This window comes from Peromyscus leucopus, unplaced genomic scaffold, assembly GCF_004664715.2.
Source record: "Peromyscus leucopus breed LL Stock unplaced genomic scaffold, UCI_PerLeu_2.1 scaffold_243, whole genome shotgun sequence".
Taxonomy (NCBI): domain Eukaryota; kingdom Metazoa; phylum Chordata; class Mammalia; order Rodentia; family Cricetidae; genus Peromyscus; species Peromyscus leucopus.
Window position 1 is genome coordinate 276,204 of NW_023505116.1, and position 22,357 is coordinate 298,560.

The following is a 22,357-nucleotide window of genomic DNA, read 5'->3' on the forward strand; positions in this document are numbered from 1 at the left end:
AAACTTGTTTCTGTGCATCTCGATACTGTCTGGGGGAGTTTTCAATGTTTAGAGTTGCTGATTCCAATTAGGGCTAAGGTCTCAGGACACCAGGCAGAATGCACCAGCTGAGTGGCGGGCACCTGGAACTACTGCCAGCCTGGAAAAATGGGTTTTAGCTCTTCCCAGAACCTAACAACTGCCGGAGCCCTTGAGACCCAACATCCGTAAAGACAGCGGCCTGGGCACCAAGGCAAGTCCTGGCCTTAGCTCCCCGGGGCAATTCTGTGGTGTGAGCAGGCAGCTTTACTTGAGAGTATCTGCAATGGATACATGCCCCAAGATTACTGAGAGCCCAGTGGGTGGTTCTTTGAGCCTATGACCTCTTCACCTGTCTCTCTCTCACGATCACAGAAACCTCTTGGAGTTGCAGGGCTTTTCCTGCATGTTTCTGTCTGTACTACACCCCAGGCAGACTAGGCAGGTAGACTAGCTCTGGAGTGGGACGCTTAGGCTGGGCTTTGTCCATGACCCGGCAGGGCGCAGGGCGTGGACTTACTCTTCATCTGTGATGGCCTCGTGGCAGCTGTCGCAGACCCGAACTTCGAACTCAAAGCCCATGAGGGGGATGGAAGAGCGCTTGGAGCTACACTTGCCGCACACGGCCTTCCCACATTTCCGGCAGTGGTGCTGGAGGAAAAGGAGAGAGGCTGCCGTGGCTCTGGCTGCAGCCCTGGCCCACCGGCAAAGCAGCTGCTCTCGGGTGAGGACACCAGGCCAGAGTGCCAGAGCTGGCCACAGCAGCAGAGCCTTACAATCCCAGCACTGGGGAGGCTGACACCCGGCGGCTAGGCGGGGACCTATTTGTGTCTTAGGTAAAAGGGCTTAATTTATATTTGATGAAGGTAAACCAGAATACTTAACATGATTTGACTGTGCTATAAAGTGCTAAAAGGATTAGAAAAACAGTGTTCCCCCAGTAACTCACCGAATACATGATATACATGATATCACATCATACTACCCTACATACCACACACATAAACACACTCACACAACACACAACATACCACAGCACAACAGCGTCCTGAAACCCACCAAGGGAATATCAGATTTCTATTCCTTTTAATTTTGGTCTCAGGTCAGAGTAAGGGCTTCTGGGAAGCGTGCCTCCCTCTTCCATTTCCTACTCTCCATCCTCTTCACCTACCATTGCTGTTGGCTGCACGCAGCGGAAGTACCCAGTGGCCAGATCTTAAAGCTGGCTGAACTGAGGAAGGCTACCTTGAGAGATTATAAATCTGCATGACCTCTGACCAGCCCATTTGTCCTTGACTCTGGCAGTGCTCAACCCAGGAACCTAACATTTGATTTCCACGGGAAGAACTACCCAAACCATAGAATCAGACTTTGAAAATGTTGTTACAAACAGGTCTAAACAACTCAAACCAAGTCAGAAGAGGGAAAGCGAATAATTAAGAAGTAAACATCCTCACGTATTTCATGGTTTGGAGCCAATATGAACTACTGTGACACCTCTAATATTAAGGCATACCTCAAGAGACGCCATTAGAGCTTTAAAGCTGTACCACTCAAGCACTCAGATCAAACCACTAGGAAGCCCAGCCTTAGGGAGGGGCTGTGCTGCAGTAGACATTAGGTGTCACGGCTATAAAATCACTGGGTCCACTACAGCTCCCACCCAGGGGCTACTACTTATATGATTATGTGGTTAAGTAACTTCCAGATAACCGCACCTTAAGACAGCACATGTCACTCACCTGTCTTAGGCCAATTTTCTTACTGTCCCACATTTGCTTGAAGTTCCAGAAGAAAGGCTGGTCACATTTTGGCAGGAGTCACTGTCCAACCACTCAGGGTCTTGTCAAATAAAGCAAGAGCAGCCACAGTGAGAAGCGGTATGACAAAGGACCGTGGACACTGGTTAGACTTCCAGAACCAGGACTTATGTGTCAGAGACAGCTGATCCTCAGTCACAAAGTAGTTACAGAAGGGTTGCTAACTGTCAGGCCCTGAGGATGGGATACAGTGCTGAATAAAGAGAACCTAAAATCACAGAGATGATCATTTATTAGGGAAGATGTCACGAGGATATTGTTAGTAATCAAAATGTCTGAGAGTTTGAAGGCCTAAGGGAAGCAGTGTTCTGGGAGGAAACAGAAGCTCTGCAGGCCAGGGCCGGTGAGCTAGACCAGAGGCTCTGACGTAGGCTGGGATCTCTGTAGAAGGAAGTCGGCTGAGACCCAAAGCAGGAAGGGAGGAGAAGAGGTGGAGGGGGCTGAGTGCGACTTCAGGATGGCAGAGGGGAAGCTGGAGGAGTGACACATGTCATTCTTCGCAGGCTCCTGAGCATCTTGCTGAGAACTTCAGTCCCAATTCTCTAATGACATACCCGGATGTCTAATTGCAATCTCTCTCTCTCTATATATATATATATACGAGAGAGAGAGAGAGAGAGAGAGAAGAGAGAGAGAGAGAGAATATACACACACGCACACACACATATATTGTATATATGTGTGTGTGTATGTATGTATGTATGTATGTATGTATGTATGTGTCCCTGCCATAAGTAGTCTAAATTAAGTCAGACAGGTTTCAATAGTATGTTCTGCTTAAAGGTATTCTTTAGCAGATCTTTTGTGTGTGTTGTGTACATGTTACATGCATACATGTAAGTTTAAGTGTTGTATTGGGATTGAACCTAGGACCTCATGCATGTTAATAAGCACTGTATCACTGAGCTAGAGCAGGATGGAAGAGCTCCAAATGGTTCCGGGACAGAAGTAGAGAGAGAATTAGACTTGTAGTACAGTACTATTTGTGCATACACCACACACACTCATATGCACCTACACATTTACACATTCTTCTCACACATACACCACACACAACCATATACATGCACGCACATATATACCATACACAAACATATACTCATACATACACATACCACAAACATATACCTCACACACTCACACATAGACACCATACACACTCATATACAGACATACACGCATCTTACACATATACTACACACTGATACACACACTCAGACATCTCACAATACACTAATACATGCACATCTCATACATACACACACACTCATATACATACATACATACACACACCATACGTATATACCATCCTCCCTCCATCCACCATATATCACACACATACAAACACACACATACTTTCATATATACATTCACACACATCTGGGTGTGAAATGCATCATAGTAGGTGTCCATGTTGAAGGTATTCAGAGGGGAAAAATTAATACATTTAATAGGATTCCATTTTTTGTGTAAAGAATTTTTGTTATTGTAGAGAAAACAGAAGGATGGCTGTTTGCCAACATGGAGAGTCTTTGTTAAGTCACAGATTCTGTAAACATAGTATTTCTGGATGGTGGTATCATGATTAACAAACCTGTTTTCTATTTGTTAATGAGTATTTTCCAACTTTTCTACAGAGTATGTACTCTACCTAACAATATGTAAGCAAATTGATTTCATTAGCCGTATAGACAAACACGTTTAGCACCTGCATCCGGCTGACGTCATGGTGATCTGCATGCAGCCATGCAGAGTACTCCCTCACCTGCCCCACACTGTCTTCCATCTGCAACTCCTATGCCTGACTGCTGCTAACTTCCCATCAGCACCGACACACCCCGGCAGCCTTTCACACCCACCCTGCTTACTCCTTGTCTTTCTTAGTGCTGGCCCACTGAATCCTTCTTTGACAGCCAGTCCTAACATCCCTTCCCAATACCCAGCATGGTCTTACTAGTGTTAACTGTAATTTCATTACTTATACCAGTTAATAGACTCTGAACTTTATAGAGAGTCTGTCAGCACTTCAGGTTAGAACAAACTTCATTATTGTGAGCATCCCACAGCCTCTGTCATAACTAGGAAGCAGTTCCCAGATGCTTACGAAGTGTGGTATTTGTAAAAGATGGATGGAATCATTCCCACTGCTCATCAGAGCTTCTAATTAACAAGATCTTAACCCCCTCAGCGAGTACTGAATGTTCATATATATGCATGTCAGAATGGCTCAAAGCTGGCTCCCAAACGCCCACTTTCATCTTTGGAAACAACACTTTTATGTTCCTTTGGGCTGTCCTTCCACTGAAAACAAAACAAAACAAAACAAGGCCCACAAAAGCCAGCCTGAATCGGGCCTGATTGTCCCTAACCCAAAGCAAGCCAGGACACAATCCCCAGCTCTAGGGAAGCCTACTTCACATGGCCAGCATGGGCTGAAATGGTCCCCTGCCAGTACATGGACGGTGCCAAGTGTTACTTTTCAAAAACAATATTCTACATTTCCCCGCTTCTTCCTACACGAAGGAGCACTTTAATTAGTTACTAATAGAACTCCTGTGGATTTATGGTTCCACAAACTACAGCTGTGATCTTCCTAAGCATTTAATTACTGGCATCTGAAGGCATTGCATTGTGGGTAATACCAGTGACTCTCTTGGGGTGAGACTGGGGTGAGGGATGGAAAAAACTGGGCAAGTTTTGTCTTTATAAAGTGTGCTTTTCTATTTAATTCTCACACCCTTCAAGAAATAAATGACAAGAATGCCGACTGTCAAAGGAAAGCTGACCTAGAATAATTCCACGCCAACAGGAAATGGTAATTGCAAAATACTTGTCCAGGGAATGTCCAGTCAACATATTAATTGCTAAAATGCTTATAGATTAAAAAGCAAAATTAGTTTCGATAGTGGTATGGTAAGATTTAAATCTGTGATTAAGAAGACAAGGCATGGTGTTTGGGGACTAGATAGAAGACGACAATCACAAGAATATCGGTTCCTGCATTTCCATTAAAACCAAACAGAGTGCTCTTACTCCTCAGGAGTTTTCTACCCTGTGACATACTGCATCCTAGTTCGTGGTTCAGTCATCACAGAAATAAGCAGGAAGGGGCAGAGACAGCGCTGTAGGACTCACCAGAGTAAGTACTGTGCCGCTTACCTCCTGCCTTTCCACATCCATGTTCCAGACGACAATGCCACCGTCCCCGCCGCATGAGATGAGCTGCCTTGTGTGCTGTGCATAGGAGAGGGCTTGGACTTTGTCACTGTGGAAGAAACCAAGGGTTGGGGCCAGTTCGGGGCAAACAACATGCTCCACAGCGGAAGCCCATCAGAGCCGGGCAATACTCAGGTTTAACAGAGCTCCAGCGAGTAGCTGGAATCTTTACAGACTCTTCAACACACAAACGGTCAGACCTAACACGAGTTTAAACGTTGTTTTAGCCTTCTCAGGCCCACGGGAAAGTACTTTTGGTCAGTTACCAACACTCAAATAGAGATGATTGCTGAACTGACTGTAACATCTTGTTAATTCTCCCTTAAGGGAGTTTATATGCCATAGTGGAAACTCTGGTGCACTTGCTTGCTAGTCTCTAAAATGCTTGTATAAGGCAGTTCTCAACTGTCTCTATCCTCCCTCTTCCCGGTTTTCTCAATGAAATATCAGCTAGTTACTTTGGTATTTATTACCATTAAAGTGAGTAATTAAGACTCTGTCAGCGGGGGGCCGGTTGTGGCCATGCAGACTTGTAACCTCAGCACTTGGGGAGATGTACTAGGATCAAGTCTATTGTCCTGGAGCCTCCCTTTACTTTTAAAACTCACTGGAGGAAACCATAGAATCTTGGTTTAAAACACGGATAAAATATTTACTGTATTTTTAGATTAAACTGAGAATAAAACAGATTCATTTCAAATTTGCAATGATGAATACATTCCACTTGGACATTATGCATATTAAATGGAAAAATAATTTTCCAAAAAAAAATGTGATGAAATCCAATGTTTGATGTTCTGAGATTCATCCTACTTAAAGGCTTAGTAAAAGTCAGATACTCACAGTTTCCTTCCTGCATTTATTAAGACCACTCAGCATCTAGCTCAAGGAAACCCCACTGTACAAATGGTCCAGGATGGGGTGGGGGTGGAGCTGGAAGGAAGGGGTGGGTTCTGTTTTACAGTATCTGAAGAAGTCCATTACAGGGCTGGGCACGTTGCTCAGCTGCAGCTGCTTCTCTGATGTGCTGATTACTGCCCTTACCAGTGTGAAAGGTACTCTTGACCTCTGGGAAACTGCCTAGATGCAGTCTGTTTTCAGAATTATGTCTGGAGCTTTGTATTTCCGTGACAAGAAAGGAGGAGATACTTTACTTAGATAACCAGTGTTCCTATCTTAGCCTAGGACCCAGACTCAGCAGGTTGATTTTGACTTTTCACGCTGAGTCACTACTCAGAAAAAGTAAAATCTTCAAGATATGTCAAAGCTTTCCCAAAAGACTTCCCGTGATCAGAGAAGAGGCAGAGAAGCCATCAGTGATCTCCTATGTCTTCCATTCCTTCAGCCAAAAGCTGAGATCCTCTCTAAGCCCAGCCTTACTACTTCCTGTCTCTCTATCTGTCCTCAGTCCTCCAAAACCTCTATGGTTAATTTTGGTCAGCTAGCAGCTAGCTCCGCCCTCTGATTCAAAGAAAGCTTTTTGTCAGAATGTGATCAAAACAGCACACAACAGTCCTGGAAAACCATAAAGATCTGATCCTTCACCTTAAAATGAGATACTATGTACACCTGCACTAAACATTACTAACACACGACTGCATTATATGTGTTACTACTTATTTGTAGAATCAAGGTCTGGGCTGAGACTAATAGCAGAATGCTGCTGGTATGGGTGAGGCTCTACATTCAAAATCTAACATCACAAAAAGAAAAACCAAAATAGGATTCAGCATAGTGCCTCATACTGGTAATCCTAGCACTGAGAGGCTGAGGCAGAATGGCTACGAATCTGTGGGTGGGATGGGCTATACCAAGTTCCAAGGCAGTCTAGGCTATCTTGTGACATAGTAATCATTAAGTCCTTAAGTCTCTAGAGTTACAGATATCCTTTGTAGTACTCTGATGTTTGTCTGAAGGAAGTCAGACTTCCAAAAAGGATGGCTACAGTACTTCAAGAAAAAGAACACATCCATCAGTCTTTGAAAACACTGACATTGTGAAGAACAGATCCCATACAGGCTTACTGGGTGTCATCACATTGACTGACAGTGTTTTAAACTGTGCAGCGGATTCTCTAATCAGGATTTCTCTTATATTACGGAGCTCACTTTGTTCTGGTGACAGACGGCATCTGTGAACAGGCACCACTAACCCAGGATCCAGCAGAGTAAGAATACAGCTTACTCACAGAAACAAAATGAACACCAATTGTGGATGTGTTGTCTAGAATCCCATCGGTGTTTAATATTTTATTTTCTGGATATATAAGGATGTTCTTTGCTCTTCCTTTAAGCCATGTCTTAATTTGCAGTCTAGTAAATTCTACTTTTATAATCTAAATCAAAACATTGATGAACAGCCCATCTTACACTGTCCACAACTCAAAACTGTTCAGACTTCCCTTAATGTTCACGGTAACACAGCCATTTCATGGGTTCTACAACAATAATCCACAGGAATGGGGGATTTCCGTGAAGTACTTAGCTCACAAACATGAGGACCTGAGTTCAGGCCCCAGCACCCACATAAAAAGCTAAGGAGGCAGAGATAGGAGGACCCCAGGACTCTCTGGCCAGCCAGCCCAGCTGGATCAGTGAGCTCTAGTTCAGTGAGAGACTCTGTCTTAAAAAAAATAAAGTAAGAAGCAATTGAGGATGACACCCAGTATCAAACCTTTGTCTCCACATACATGCCTCCATGGAACATGCACACACCCACACCCACCCTTCATACAACAAACCAACAGCACAACCAAGCCTCTTTCACATTTGAGAATGATGTCCACTGAATTCAAAAGTACCTTGACACTTTAAGACTGTATGAGGCCAAGGTCTACAGACCCTCCTAGGAACTGGTCAGACATACAGTACAAAGCTATGTAGTTGACCAGGAACTGGGATGCTGGACACCAGGAATTTACCAATGAAGGAGTCTTAGGTGAGGAGTTTCCAGGTGGCTTCTCAGCCTTGGAAAAGCAAGGAATAGAGGAAAGCTCAGGGAAAAAAAAAAAAAAAAATCCATCTAACAAGTTTGTAACAATAACCAGGCCGAAGTTAGTATTTGTGTGTGTGAACAGAATGCTGTGTGGATCTAGGCAGGCAGAGCATGCCTAAAAAGAATGTATGGTTCACTGGTACTCACTGCAAAACTAGAAATATTAGGCCCACACTTTATGAGGACAGCCTGCCTTTCTTCCTATCTTCTTGTCATCAAAAGTAACCCTTCAGAACCAGGGGTTGTGGCAACACCTGTAATCCCAGCACTAGAGAGACTGACGTAAGATCATCTGAGTTCAAGACCGACCTGGGCTCCACAGCAAGACTTTCTAAAAGTAAGCAAGTAAAAACAATTAAAAAAAAACGAGCAAACCAGCCAAATCTCTGTGAGCTTTATAAATTATTCTGGCCACAGAGTTGGGAAGACGAGCTGTCAAGTAGATCGACAAGCTTGGAATAGGCAAAATGAGATGATGGCCGTCTATTTTCACACTGTGTCAGCTGTGAGCTCGCACACTTTTCTGGACTATTGGATTCCCTGCATTATACAAAAACGACAGTACCAAACCTTGCCCAGCGAAGATGGCACTATCCCCAGTCCCCACCCAGCCCATGAAAAAAGCCAGCTGTGTCTCCACACAGATGAACTTGGGCATTCCGTGTGTACACAGCTGTGGAAGGATGTGACATGCATGTGGAGGTCAGAGGTCAACTTCAGGATCACTCCTAAGAAGCCTGCCATCTTTTGTTGTTGTTTGTTTATGCCACACTGCCGGCAGCGATGCCCATCCATCTCTCTCTGCTTCGCCAGCACCATGATTACAAAGAACACATACCGCGCCCAGCTCTTTAGCTGGGTCCTAGTGACCAAACTCCGGCCTGTAAGTCTGTGTGGCCAGTACTGACAGACTCAGCCTGGCCCAGCCTCACCTTAGCATTTTCTTTTTTTTTTTTTTTTTTCCTTTTTTTGGTTTTCGAGACAGGGTTTCTCCTGTGTAGCTTGTGCCTTTCCTGGAACTCACTTGGTAGCCCAGCTGGCTCGAACTCACAGAGATCCGCCTGGCTCTGCCTCTCGAGTGCTGGGATAAAGGCGTGCGCCACCACCGCCCGGCAACCTTAGCATTTTCTACTGCTTATGGATGGGTTTCCCTTCAGATCAGTTGTACATCAAAGCACCCTCTCAGTAACTAATGGCTAATATCAAATAACTCACATTCATTCATTTCAAAAGTCAGGATTTAAAAGTAGGGAGCACCTCCATTCTGATTTTCAAGGGCAAGAGGGAATCCATCCTCTACCTGGCCGAACAGTACATTTCATTTGTTAAGGCAATGCTTCTCAACCTTCCTAACACTGTGACCTTTAATACAGTTGTGGTGACCTCAACCATAAAATTATTTTGTTGCTACTGCATAACTGTAATTTTGCTGCTGTTATGAATCGTAATATAAATATCTGATATGCAGATATTGATATGTGACCCACAGGTTGAGAACCACTTTGTTAAGGCATTCTGAGACATATATTCAAATGATCTTGCAATGCCAAAAAGGTCCTTCAGAAGGAGTGCTTCACCATTCACAAATGGCAGCATTCAGCAACAAATGTGTTATGAGGCTCCAGGGCTGTTAATCTTCCAGCCCAGGAGAGTAGAACCCAGTGATGAACGGCAGCCTCAAGCTTTATAATAATCTGCTTGGGGATTTGCTGATTTAAGGATTGACAATTCAACTACCTCACAATTAAAAACTAGGGAGGGAATGAAAAGAAACCTTCTTCTCTTCATGTTCATCTGCTACCACCGGAGCGCTTATTACCAGAAAGCATTTCAAAGCTGATTATTATTTTGTGATGAGGGCCTCCACATACACACCGCATGTGTTCTGATGAGTACATGAAAACCCTGCTTCCCCGAGCACGGAGATTCCGCCTCCTAGAAACACTGTACTCACGGGACAGTCTCATGCTCCTTAGCAGTCCTAAGGAAACATGGCCTCCAGACCCTGCGATGTAACATGACTGCATCAGTGCAAAAGGAAACTAGAGGGTTGGCCCCTTGTCAAAATTCATAAAGAATGAGAAGCAGCAACAGCAGAACATGAAAACGGAAGTGGGCCTTTCAAAGAATGAGGCCATTCTGGAACGTTAATTCTTTAAACTATTTGTTCAACTTCATTTTATGTCTGTGTACTCCTGTGTGCCTGGTACTGCAAAGGCCAGACGAGAACATCAACTATGAACTAAAGTTACAGACTGTTGGGCCACCAAGTGGGTCTGGCACCAGTCCTCCAGAAGAGCAGCTAGTGCTCCTAACCTTAGCCTGAATGCTAACTATGCTAACTGATAAACACAGTCCTGCGCCAGGGGCGGTGGTGCACACCTTTAATCCCAGCACTTGGGAGCAGAGGCAGGTGGATCTCTGTGAGTTCTAAGCCATCTATAAAGCAAGTTCCAGGACAGCTGCTAAACAGAGAAATCTTGTCTCAAAAAACAAAACAAAACAAAAGATAAAGGAAACACACGCACAAACAAAAACCACAGCTCTGCCTTCTACGACAGGATTCTACCTCCATGAAAGCTCTAAGGCATACTATTTTAGCCTGTTACACGTTTAGTGAAATAATCAGAAAGGAAAGACTGCTCCTTCTCCTAATGTTCCCTAGCACTGCAGTGAGAGGCTGCCCTTACATCCCAGGACAAAAAGGAAGCAGCTGTGCATGCTGACCTCACCCTCACTGGCTCCTCCAACGCAGAGGCAAGTTGAGAACGCTTCTCTTTTCATAGCCTCAGGTGCAATTTACTGATACCAGGGGTAAACTGAAATCCTCCCATGCATATTATTTATGGATAGGTCATTCTTTATCAAAAGATTTTCTTCATTTCCTTTTTTTTTTTTTTGAGTAGCCCAGGCTGGCTGAGGATGACCCTGAACGCCTTTTCCTCCTGCCTGCTCCCATGAGCTGGATTATCGTAAATCCCACCATGTCCCACCACACTGGCTAAGGTGCTCTTCAGGGAAATCTTACACATGGTCAGAGAAACAGGAAGGAAAGTAAGAGTCAGAATTATGGAAAGGGGAAGAACATGAGTTGTGTGTACCAAAGAATCCTGGCTGTGATTGGCCTCACGAACCCTCCTGCTCAAGTCCATCGTGGTCCCAACATATTAGGGCAATACAAGCTCTCCACTGCTTGAAACCAGAGTACATGGACTCTCCCGGAAGTTTTAGGTCTAAGAAAACACTACTAGCAAAATACAGTCATAAGGCTGGTCAGGAAACAATAGGTATTATCCTAAGAATAAGTAAAGATCTAAGCAAAAGGTACCAGTAGGTGTGGCAGCACATACTGTAACCTGAGCACTCATGAGTCTGAGGACAGTCTGGGTTACATAGTGAATACCATGCCAGTCAGAGGTACATAGCAAAACCCTGCCTCAAAAAACAACCCAAAAGGTGGCACTGCTGTATACGATATGTTGGGCATGGCACAACACACCTCCAGGTTATGTGTCTGCAGTATGTGTGAAACTAACAGCTGACCCTTAGGAATCCGATCTGCCTCCCAAACTGGAGCTCTCCTTTGTCTTCCCCTGCACAGAGCTAGTCCTGGAAGTGGACTGCATTCCACTTGCCACGGAGACTAAAAAACTCCAAAAGCCTGAAATGCAGGTCACATTACGGAATGTATTTTCTAAGCTTCTTCCTTTGGACATGAAAACTCTTCAATGTCAACAGTCACTTGCCTCGTTTTGACAAGACCTTATAAAGTTTGTCTTAATGATTGGAGACAGTGGCTGGGCGGTGGTGGCGCACACCTTTAATCCCAGCACTCGGGAGCAGAGGCAGGTGGATCTCTGTGAGTTCGAGGCCAGCCTGGTCTCCAAGGAGCGAGTCCCAGAAAGGCGTTAAAGCTACACAGAGAAACCCTGTCTCGAAAAACAAAAAACAAAAAAACAAAAAAGAAAAAGAAAAAAAAGAAAAAAAAAATGATGGAGACAGGCTTTGAAAACAGTGTGTCGGGTGATTCCATCAGTGAGTGTACAGACCCAGAGGGTACAGCCCAGGTTTATACTTGGCTACCTAGGACACAAACCTGTGCGGCATTGTGTGTTAACACAGGGACACGTCAGAAAGGCACAGTGGAGGACTAATGCCTGGATTTGGCAGCCCATTACGACCTTCCAGAACAATGTTTAGCTGCTGCAAGAGGTGGTGAAAAGTGTAACACAAAGACGTGTGGCACTATCTTGATATCCTGACTGGACAGACCCATGCCAGTTTGCCCAGTCCCTAAAGTCAACGCATCCCTGATTTGCATCAACACTGACCCAGTCATCCTGGGGCAAGAAGGAAAACAGGAATCGTTAAGAGAGGAAAAGAAAAAGGCAGTCTTGAGTCTAAGCAGAAAAGAAACAAGACATCGCCAGAGCTCATCAGCTGCCACAGGCTGGCCTAAGTTCACCTCACAGTTGTAGTGTCTAGCTAGCGCCTGCTGGTCAACAGAGGACAGATTAGCTACCGGTCTAACCCAAGCACACAGGAACCAGGGCCAACTGGACTAAAGTACTGGGCGAGTACTAAGTATGGAAGACATCAATTCTGCCCTCCTCATGCTGCCAGCAGCCTGCACGTACCGAGACTTCACAGGCTCCAACTCGTATTTCACAATGTTTTGTCTCACCTCAACATTCACTTATATTCTTTATGGCTTTAATTTTGCTCTGAATTATTTACAGCTGTTATTTCACTGTGTGCATTCAGAAGCACGCTTGGTCCTCAGTGGCTAGAGGCAGCCTTGTACACACAAGTCAAATGGCTGATACGGTGTCCCTGACATGCACCTTCTGGAGCAAAGTCCGCAGCAGCCTGCCCTGTGCCTTTGTCCACCTCATCCAGGAGCCTGCTGGGAGATGTTTATGGAAGACCCGCCGCAGCAGCCTTACTTGTTCTGGAGCTCGATGGCTGTCCCTTTCTCCCACCGATGTCCCACATGATGACGGAGTGATCGGAACTCCCTGAGAACAGCACGCGCTGCACTGGGTCCCAGCAGAGCGCTGTCCACCCTCCTAAGGGAACAGATACGCCAGGGTTAGTCACAGAACAGCAGCCTCACCAAGGAAGGGGTCTTGACGCGATCAGGACCCACACAGTCCCTGAATTAATGTCTGTTAAATGAGTGGGTAAGTAAGCCCAGAAAAGAAAAACTGCTCCAAAAATAAAAAAACTCGTGCCTGAAAACAGCACATCTATTGTATATAGCATAAAAATCAACTACTATAAACAACAGAGGCAATTCATTGGTAATTCTACGGGAAATATTGCATTATTTGAAGTATTAACTACATTTTCTTAGCTACTACCTACTCCTCATCCTGACAATAACGAATGAGAAGAAAATGAGAATTAAAATGCTCAATTAGATCTCTTCCTTTCTTGACACATAATAACTATACACATTTGTGGGGGTTCAATGTGATGTTTTAATTTAGGTATACATCATATAACAAGCAAACCAAAGGAGTAATTAGCATATTCATCTCATCAAACATTCATCAGTAGGAGTATTCAAAATCCTTCCCAGCTACTTTGAGATATACAATACCATTCTGTTTCTGTGGAACCAAAACATCAGAGTTTACTCTTTCTAACTACAATTTGGTATATACTGACCAACTGGGGACCACTGACCTATCCACTACTTCTATGAGGCCAACTTCTTAAAATTCCATGTGATATCATGTGGTACTTCTTTCTGTGTCTGGCTTATTTCATTTAACATAATGTCCTCTAACCCATCCAATCTGGTTGACAAATTTCATCCATTTTATGGCGTGATAGTATTCAATCATATGTGTAGGCATATAATGTTTTCTTTATCCATTCATACTACATTAGGCTGTCTGTCCCCATCCCTTAGTTATGTCAGAAATTCTTCAATGGGGCAGCTATCTCGGGGATACCGACTCCATTTTCTGGACTATAACTTAGTAGCTAGATCATGTGCGATTTTATTCGTTGTTCATTTGTTTTTTAGACAGGGTGTTACTGTGTAGCTAGCCTGGCCTTGATCTTTTGATGAACCTCCTGGCTTTGTCTCCTGCATTCTAGGATGACAGGCATGTACCACCATGCCTAGAAGTAAGTTTGGTTTTAGTTTTCTGAAGACTCTCCACAATACTTTCTATAAAGGCTGAAATAATTTACAATTCTCCCACCAGTGTGCAGTACCCTCCCCCATGCTTTGCTCCACTTGCTACTGTTTATCAAATACCTCTTGTCTTAGCTAGGGTTTCTACTGCTGGGACAGCACCAGGACCAGGACCTACAGCCAGCATGGGAAGGGGAGGTTTCTGTCATCTTCCTCTGTCTTCAGTTCATCACTGGGGAAGCTAGGGCAGGAACTCAAGCAAGGCAGGGACCTGGAAACAGAACCTGAAGCAGAAACCCTGGAGGAGTGCTGCTTACTGGCTTGCTCCTCATGGCTTTGCTCCGTCAGTCCGCTTCTTAAAGCACACAAGGCCACCAGCCCAGGGAGGCATTGCTCACGATGGGCTGGACTTCTCTCATCAGTCATCCATCAAGAAAATGCACCCTGGCTTGCCCACAGCCAGTCTGGTGTGGGCATTTTCTCAACTGAGGGCTTCTCTTTCAAAATGGCTCTAGTTTTGTGACGCTGACATAAAACTAGCAAGCATATCATTTTACCTGCAGAGAAGGACACTAACCTGTGGTTTTGATTTCTCCGGTGATTAGTGACATTTAACATTTCCCTTATAACTGCTGTTATTTGCATGTCTTTATTGAGAATACTTGATATGCTTTTATATTTGGATATTAGGTATAATCAGGGACACATTAGAGGCAGAAATTGTTTTTTTTTGGGAACTTGAGTTTACAAATCCTGTATAAATCAATTATTTCCTAAGTGCTAGTATCCTGTTCTACTTAGCTTTAATTGTCAACTTGACAGAGTCCAGAGTCAGCTGAGAGGAGATGCCTCAACTGAAGACTGTCTGGACTGAACTGCCCATGGCATGCCTGTGGAGGATTCTCTTGTTTGTTAACGCAGGGGATCTAGCCATGGTGATGACACCATCTCCAGGCAGGTGTCTGAAAGTATACAACAGCTGGCTGATCACGAGCCAGTGAGCAAGCCAGCAAGCCGTGTTACTCCAGTTTCTGCTTCAGATTTATGCCTGGTTCCTGCCCTGAGTCCCTCAATGATGGACTGTGATCTGAAGCATAAGCAAATAAACACTTTCCTCCCATAAGTCAGAATTTTTATAGGGCAGCAGAGAGGAAACCAAAACAACACTCCCCTACGAAGTGAGGAAGGTGGTACTACTCTGATCACTACCACTACTCACTACCTACTGGTGAGAACTGACTGGACCAATCACATAGGACAAGCCAGCCATTCTCAACCTGTGGTCAACTGACCCTTTCATAGGGATTGCCTAAGACCATTGGAAAACACAGATATTTACCTTACAGTTTATAATAGTAGCAAAATTACAGTTCTGAAGTAGCAATGAAATAATCTTATGGTTGGGGTCAGCACAACATGAGAAAACTGTATTAAAGGGTCGCAAGTATTAGGAAGTATTGAGAACCACTGCCTAAGCTTCAGTGCTGTAGTGAATAGCCACCCAATATTATGACAGTTTTTTCTCCAGCAATCCTTTTATAAATCAAATTCTTTGAATACTGAAGAATAGAAACAAATTTTCTATATAAAATGAACACACAGCCAGCAAATACCAAGGAACGTCAGAGACACTAATTTTTTAATATTATTGAAAAATATTCTGAGATATTAAGTAGCTTATATTTACTATTGGAACCTGACATTTCAAAAATGATCAAATTTGCTTTAATAAAGTCTTATACCTTGGACTTTTAGGAAAGTTTCTCTCCTAACTGTCCCAGCAGACTCTTAAGATCACAGGGCCCCCTCGTTCCCACTGCTGTGGATTTGCTAACCAGCCTCTTCCGCTCTCTGCATTGCATTTTGCTTGCACACACTCCTGTTCACAATGAACCTCACTTCCCCTAGCAATGTGTGGTTAAACCCGGCCCTCACCCTTACCACACTCACCTTCCCCCAACAGCAGGCAAGCACAGCACCAGGCAGAACGAGGGGCAGATGAATGAACATTTGAAACCTTTTTCTCCACCTCAAGCCAAACCTTACCTAAATCCCATGTTTTGAGAGGCGACCCCACTACTGCCCTCATTACTCACAGACCTCTTCCCCCAGAGTGGCTGTCACTTCACAGACAAAGGTTCTGGAGGCCGGAGCTGTGGCTCATTCATCGGCACCTCTGCCTGGCTTTTGGCAGATACCCAGTCTGCATAGGCAGATGAGCCAGCAGCTGTGTGAGGAGGAGGAGAATGAATGCCCTTGGCCTTCCTCCTAGCAGATGACGCTGGCTGAGACACCTCTTTCCTGGGTAAGCAGTGTTGCTGATGTGACGCCTTCACCTAGCTGACCTTTTCATCATGGATGCTTGGGAATCTGAATGAAGCCATTTGTTTCTCAATCAGGAAACAGATAAAGCAAGTGCAGATGTGACTTTCTCTATAAAACATGTAAAATGGATAGTTCGATTTTTTTTAAAGAAGCACATTCAAATTTAAACAACTGTGGGCACTGTGAAAAAACCATGGTTGGAAAAGATCCATCAACTCAGAGACTTAATGGATGATGGGCTCTGTTATAAAGTAGGGTCATTACAGAAATATTTCTTGAACTACTGTACACTGAAAATTGGATGAAATGCCAGGGATGCAATCAGTGGTAGAGCTCCTACCCTGTATGCACAAGGCCCACAGTGCAAAACAAACCCAAAACCAGCACAAGAGTGGAAATGTAAAATCTATGCTGTATATATTTTATGAATGTAATTGTTACTGTGGGGTATATCCTAACAACATGTATGCATCCTGAGTTACTTTTACTTACTAGATTCCTCAACTTTTAACTGAATATAATATATATTGCAGAGATAAGCATTTCAATAAAAACTATTCCCATTTCTTTCAACTATTAGTTCAGCTTTGAAAATTGATGTGCATGGGAATCTATGTGTATATTCAATGCGGGTTTCTGTGAGGCCACAAGGAGGAGTCAGACGCCCCTGAGGTGGAATCACAGGTGGCTGTGGGCGTCAGCCTCCTAACATGGCACTGGGAATCAACTCCAGTCCTCTACACGAGCAGCAAGCACTGCTAACCGCTGCAGACATCTTTCTGCCTCTCTTTACTATTATTTTTGAACAACAAGGACTTGGTTGCTCATGCTGGCCTCTAGCTGGCTAATGATTCCCTTGCCTTAGCCTGCTGGGTAGCTGTGTGACTCCACCCCCTTGTTCCACATTTTTTTTATTTCACACAGACAAGAATATCAAATGTGGAACTGGTTCAGAGTCTAAATGTTTTAGAAATTTAATACTTGTTACCAAAATGCTTAGTGAACTATTTTTAAATTAATTAATTTTTTTGAGACATGTACAAAAGCCTTGCAAAACTGAACTGGAGTTAGAAAACTGCTGGGTCTGCCCTAGTGTGATGAAGAACTTTCTCAGAATCTGGCATCACACTCTCCACAGTAAATTGGGCAGGCTAGTAACTGGCTAACAGAGGGCCTGCCCAGACCACTGTGCTTCTTACATAAAACGTCACCAAAGTCACTACTCCAGTCTAAAGTGATGAGGACTTGTGAGCTCCCCTGTGAGCTCTTCCCTTTCTCTTTTTCCCCTGTATAACTTATTTATTCATTTTATGGTGGGTGTTTGTCTGCATAAACATCATGTGCAGCCTGTGCCTGCAAAGGCTAGAAGAGAGCACTGGATCTGCTGGAAGTGGAGTTACTGATGGCTGTGAGCTGCCAATGGGTGCTGGGAATTGAACCTGGGTCCCTGGAAGAACAGCCAATGCTCTTAACTGCTGAGCCATCTCTCCAGCTGCACAAAAGAGCTCTCTTACTGCTTCCAAGCAGCCATCAGGGCTTCACAGCACTTCTGCCTACAGAGCATCTTGAAGAATCACCTGCAATTATCGTCTGATGTGTTTTGCAGGCTACACTGTAGTGAGTGGAGGCAAGGACTACATTTGCTTTACTGACCCCCCCCACACACTGGCACCATTCACACGGAGAACGAGCCAATGCTGATCAACTCAGGGGCAGCTCCACACACTGAGTCAGTCCTCACAGAGAGATCTGGGTGCAAGTGTCCATTTAACAAGGTAAAGTTCTCAATGTAAATGTTTGAAGATGCAAATGTGCACAGGACTTCCTTGGTTTTCTCTGTTGCTTTTGTAACAGCCACACTATTCCTTTTGTTCTCCTAAACAGTGAATGAATAGAGTGATGTTTAATTATTTGTGAATCAGACGACTTTGACAGATTACATTCAGACCCTCCTGTTTCTCATATGTTCATGTTAATTCAAACAATTCTTGACTGGCATGGTACATTACTCACACTAGCAATTCCAGCATACTTGGGAGGTTGAGGCAGGAACATCGCTATGAATTGAGACCAGTCTGAGCTACACGGCAAGACCTTACCATATAAAAACAAAAAATCATACAAATAAAGATGTACTGATGCTATTAACTTACAGTGGTCAAAATAGGTTTTCCTGATTGTTCAGCTCAATTTAGAGCTTTTAGTAGAAACGTATATGAAGAAATTACTTCAGAAAAGAATCATGGTACTGACATTAGTTCCAGAAAGAAATCCAGCAGAGGGAGCTAAGAACACAGAATTAGTTTCCTAAATCTCCACTGATGAGAAACTGCAGCTATTGGCAGGTTCCATCACTGCTCCACATTTCTGTATGACTTTCTACACCGTAAGAGAGAATGATGGGCAGATGCCACAGCTCCCTATGAAGGAGAACAACAGGACCAATGGCCAGGGCTCCCCATGATAAAACAATGGGCCAGTAGCCTTGGCTCCCCATGAAAGAGAACAATGAGACCAATGGCCATGTCTCCCGAGAAAGGAAAGAGAATGATGGGAGAAGGACCATGGACCCATGCACAAACATTGAAGACCTCTATGTGTGAGTCAGGTCTCAACTGATGAGACACCTCCCTCCTCTAATGGATCTGGCTTTGGTCTTTGTTTGGTCTTTATAAAAAACCCCTTTCCAAGACTTGGACTGCCTGAGCACAGAAGAGGCCTCCTACATAGGAGAGCTTAACACTGTGAACTGTGTGTTCAGTGTAGCTGAGCAAACTGTGCTGCAGCCAGCTTGATGAGGCTCCTCTCCGCATTCTCCATCTCAATGACTGACTACCTTTGCCCTCATGTGAGCTAGAACCTTCCTGAGCCATGCCATCTGCCTCAAAGACGCTGCATCATAAAAATGAGATGAGAACGCTTTACACTATGGGAATGATTAAGACCCAATACCTAAGTAACACTTACATTACAGCAAGCATGCAGAAAACACAAAACTCCTGTCCACATCCAGCCAACAACACGGAGGAGGCAGAAACATTTTCTCACACCTGCTGACTTGGTGATAACAACAAAGAACTCAGGGGACCCCTGACTGACTTCTAAAGAGTCAAGAGGCCACTCTGCCTATTCCAATCTGGTTATCAGCAGCACACTCTCCCCACAAACCCCTGCTCCCAGCAAACCCAGGCCTCACTAGTACTAGTAAGTACTCTACCACTGAGCTACACTCTAGCCCCCACTGAGATGATCTTCAACTTCCTATACTTTATCCTGAATCTACCCATTCCTCCCTGCCCCCATCAGCACCCCATTTTAAGAGACAGTTTCTGGAGTTGGGAATGGCTTTGCAGTTAGGAGTGCAAGCTGCTTTTACAGAGACCAGAATGTTGCAACTCCAGCTCCAGGAATCGGATACCTCTGTTTCTTGGCTTCAAACTCATTCACGTTTTCTCAAGGATGCCAAAGTAAGTCGGGAGGGTGAGCCTTAGGGATCTGAAGTGACTGTGGCTTTCTTTCTTGCCACAACTGCCTCCACTCCCGCTTCAGACAGAGACGTGCAGCCTTGGAGGGTGAGCAGCCGTGGCAGTGCTCAGAGAGGCTCTTGGAGATCTGTGCTCTCTGTGCTGGCATTCTCCCAGACATCCTCTGGGTGCTCGCTAAGAATCAACACTCACTCATTCCTAGGATTTCAGTCAAGCAACAGCTTGCCTAAATGCTCCCTCCCCCATCACCCCCCCACCCCCCGGCCCCCAAGTGAGCTGCCTGTGCTCGACTTCTGGAAGTCCCTGGTGCTTTTTTCCCAGCCTCTGTTACCAGCAGGCACCATTACAGCACAGCTTGGCTCTCACTGGGCTCTGAGGAATCTGAGAACAACAACTGGCTTTTCTTTCTGACTGAGAGAATCCATTGAGATCCACACCATGGAGCAAAGGGTCAGGAGAGGAGGACCCAAGGCAGATGTGCAGATCTGAGACCAGCCAGAGGCAGAAGGAAGGTGGAGAGGCGCGTCACAGATATGAAAAGGAGGCAGCCACAGCAGAGAGGCACAGTCGCCATGGAAAACGCTGCAAATGTTAAACACAACACGGTCTTCAACACATCCAGAAGACCAGGGGCCACCTCAGGGAGAGCAATTCAAATGACGATAACAGAGACAAACCAGATGTTTGCCTCCAGGCTGGAAGGAACTAGAGGCGAAGGCCCGGGAGCAGCCAGGAATGGCATTCTTGTAAGAACCGAGCTGCTACGGTCTGCATGCAAACAAGCCCTTTGCAAGTGAGAAGTACTAAATGATCCCACTCCGTGACACACTAGAGTAGTCACTTCACAGAAAGAACCAGGGGATGGAGGGGCTGCCATCTAAGGGTGGAGGGTGCAGCTTCACAAGATGAAGTGTTCTGTGATGGATGGTGATGACAGCACAATGTCCACCAAACAAGACGGTTAAGATGGTAGCTGCAAGTCTTGTAACTTAAGGCAGAATTGGAACAGTAACGGAACGGCTACAGAGGGTACGGATTGAGAGGTTCCACTGTTTCCTCAACAGAGAAGGAAGAAACTTAGGTGGAACAATAACTGGAGAAACTGTTGTCAAAGGGAGTCCATGTTGGTCCGAGGATCCTGAGAATCAGCCTGGGCCCACAGAAGGCTGCTCCCATACAGAAGAGAGAAGAAACAAAAGACAAGTCTGTTTCAGTTTCTAGCAGAGGACAGAACAGGCAAGAAATAAACCACTGAAAAGCTACGGCAGCTTTGAAGAAGGTGCTGGAGGGGATGAAAAGAAAAAGGGGAGGAGGTCATGAGACTGGGAAGAGAAGCACTGAGCACAGGCGGAGGGAAAAGTGGGCAACTCTGCACCCAGCTGCAATCACGCCCTTGCAACGGCATCGATGGTCTCAATCTCAGAGTGACTTGTAGATGGGCTCCTGGTTCTCGAAGCAAAAAAGGTAGACAGTCAGCCTGAATCTTAACACTCCAGATCACCAAGAAGGAGGTGATGCTATCAGCTGAAGACGTGGTACACTGGGAAGCAGTGGACGGAGCTACTGGAGTCTAGACACACAGGTCAGATCCCTGAGCTGAGTTAAGGCAGCTGGGAACACCAATGTGGATGCTGGGAACTGAACTCGAGGCCTCTGCAAGAGCAGCAAGCACTCTAAACTGCTGAGCATCTCTCTGCCCCCTTACCACCTGCAAATCCCTTAGGACTAAATGGACACTATTCAATAAGCATCCTTTCCCATCTACTTTCATTTTCTATGACATCCAGATGGAGTATTATCTTTACACTAAAGCATGAGTTATTACAAAAAAAACTGAAAAAAAAACTACACCAAAGTCCACTAGCAACCATAAACCAGGCAGTGGCACATTTCCCCCCAAATCAACATTTTCTGGAGCCAATGCAATTCAAAAAAAAAAAAGCCTGTAAGCCTGTAACCATTACTGCCATCAATTTATTCAGCCTTTCCAGAATTACGGATGATTATTTTTTTATCTTATGTAGATAATCCTGAGCACACCAGTGCTGTAAGGGGTTTAAAGGGGTTACACACTTAAGGCCCACTAGAAAGACCAATCTGTCCCTTCGTGTAGTCTGGCTTTCCTTTTCCTTCTGGATGGGGAATCGTTCTTGCACACTGTCTTCTTACTTCAAGTGTGCAAAGACAAGTGTCCTAGCAGTCTCCTGGGTTGAACCGTTGCCACATGGTCACAAGCACCCCTTCAACACACCCAGCACTGGCTTTCTCCACAGCAACGGAAAGGCTGGTTTCTCTTCTGTTTGAATTGCGGGGGAAGATTGTCTTGGTGTTGTCTCTTACTGAAGCAT

General features: G+C 44.8%; 1 protein-coding gene across 1 annotated transcript in view; it reads right to left on the reverse strand.

Moving 5' to 3' along the window:
- The window catches only part of LOC114693869 (WD repeat and FYVE domain-containing protein 2-like), a 141,879-nt gene that overhangs the window by 2,868 nt on the left and 116,654 nt on the right, over positions 1-22,357 (reverse strand). The window contains 7 exon segments of the mRNA XM_037201887.1: positions 539-669; positions 1,761-1,831; positions 1,834-1,860; positions 4,994-5,103; positions 5,350-5,352; positions 7,426-7,441; positions 12,995-13,117. Of these exon segments, the coding sequence (XP_037057782.1) occupies positions 539-669; positions 1,761-1,831; positions 1,834-1,860; positions 4,994-5,103; positions 5,350-5,352; positions 7,426-7,441; positions 12,995-13,117 (481 nt within the window).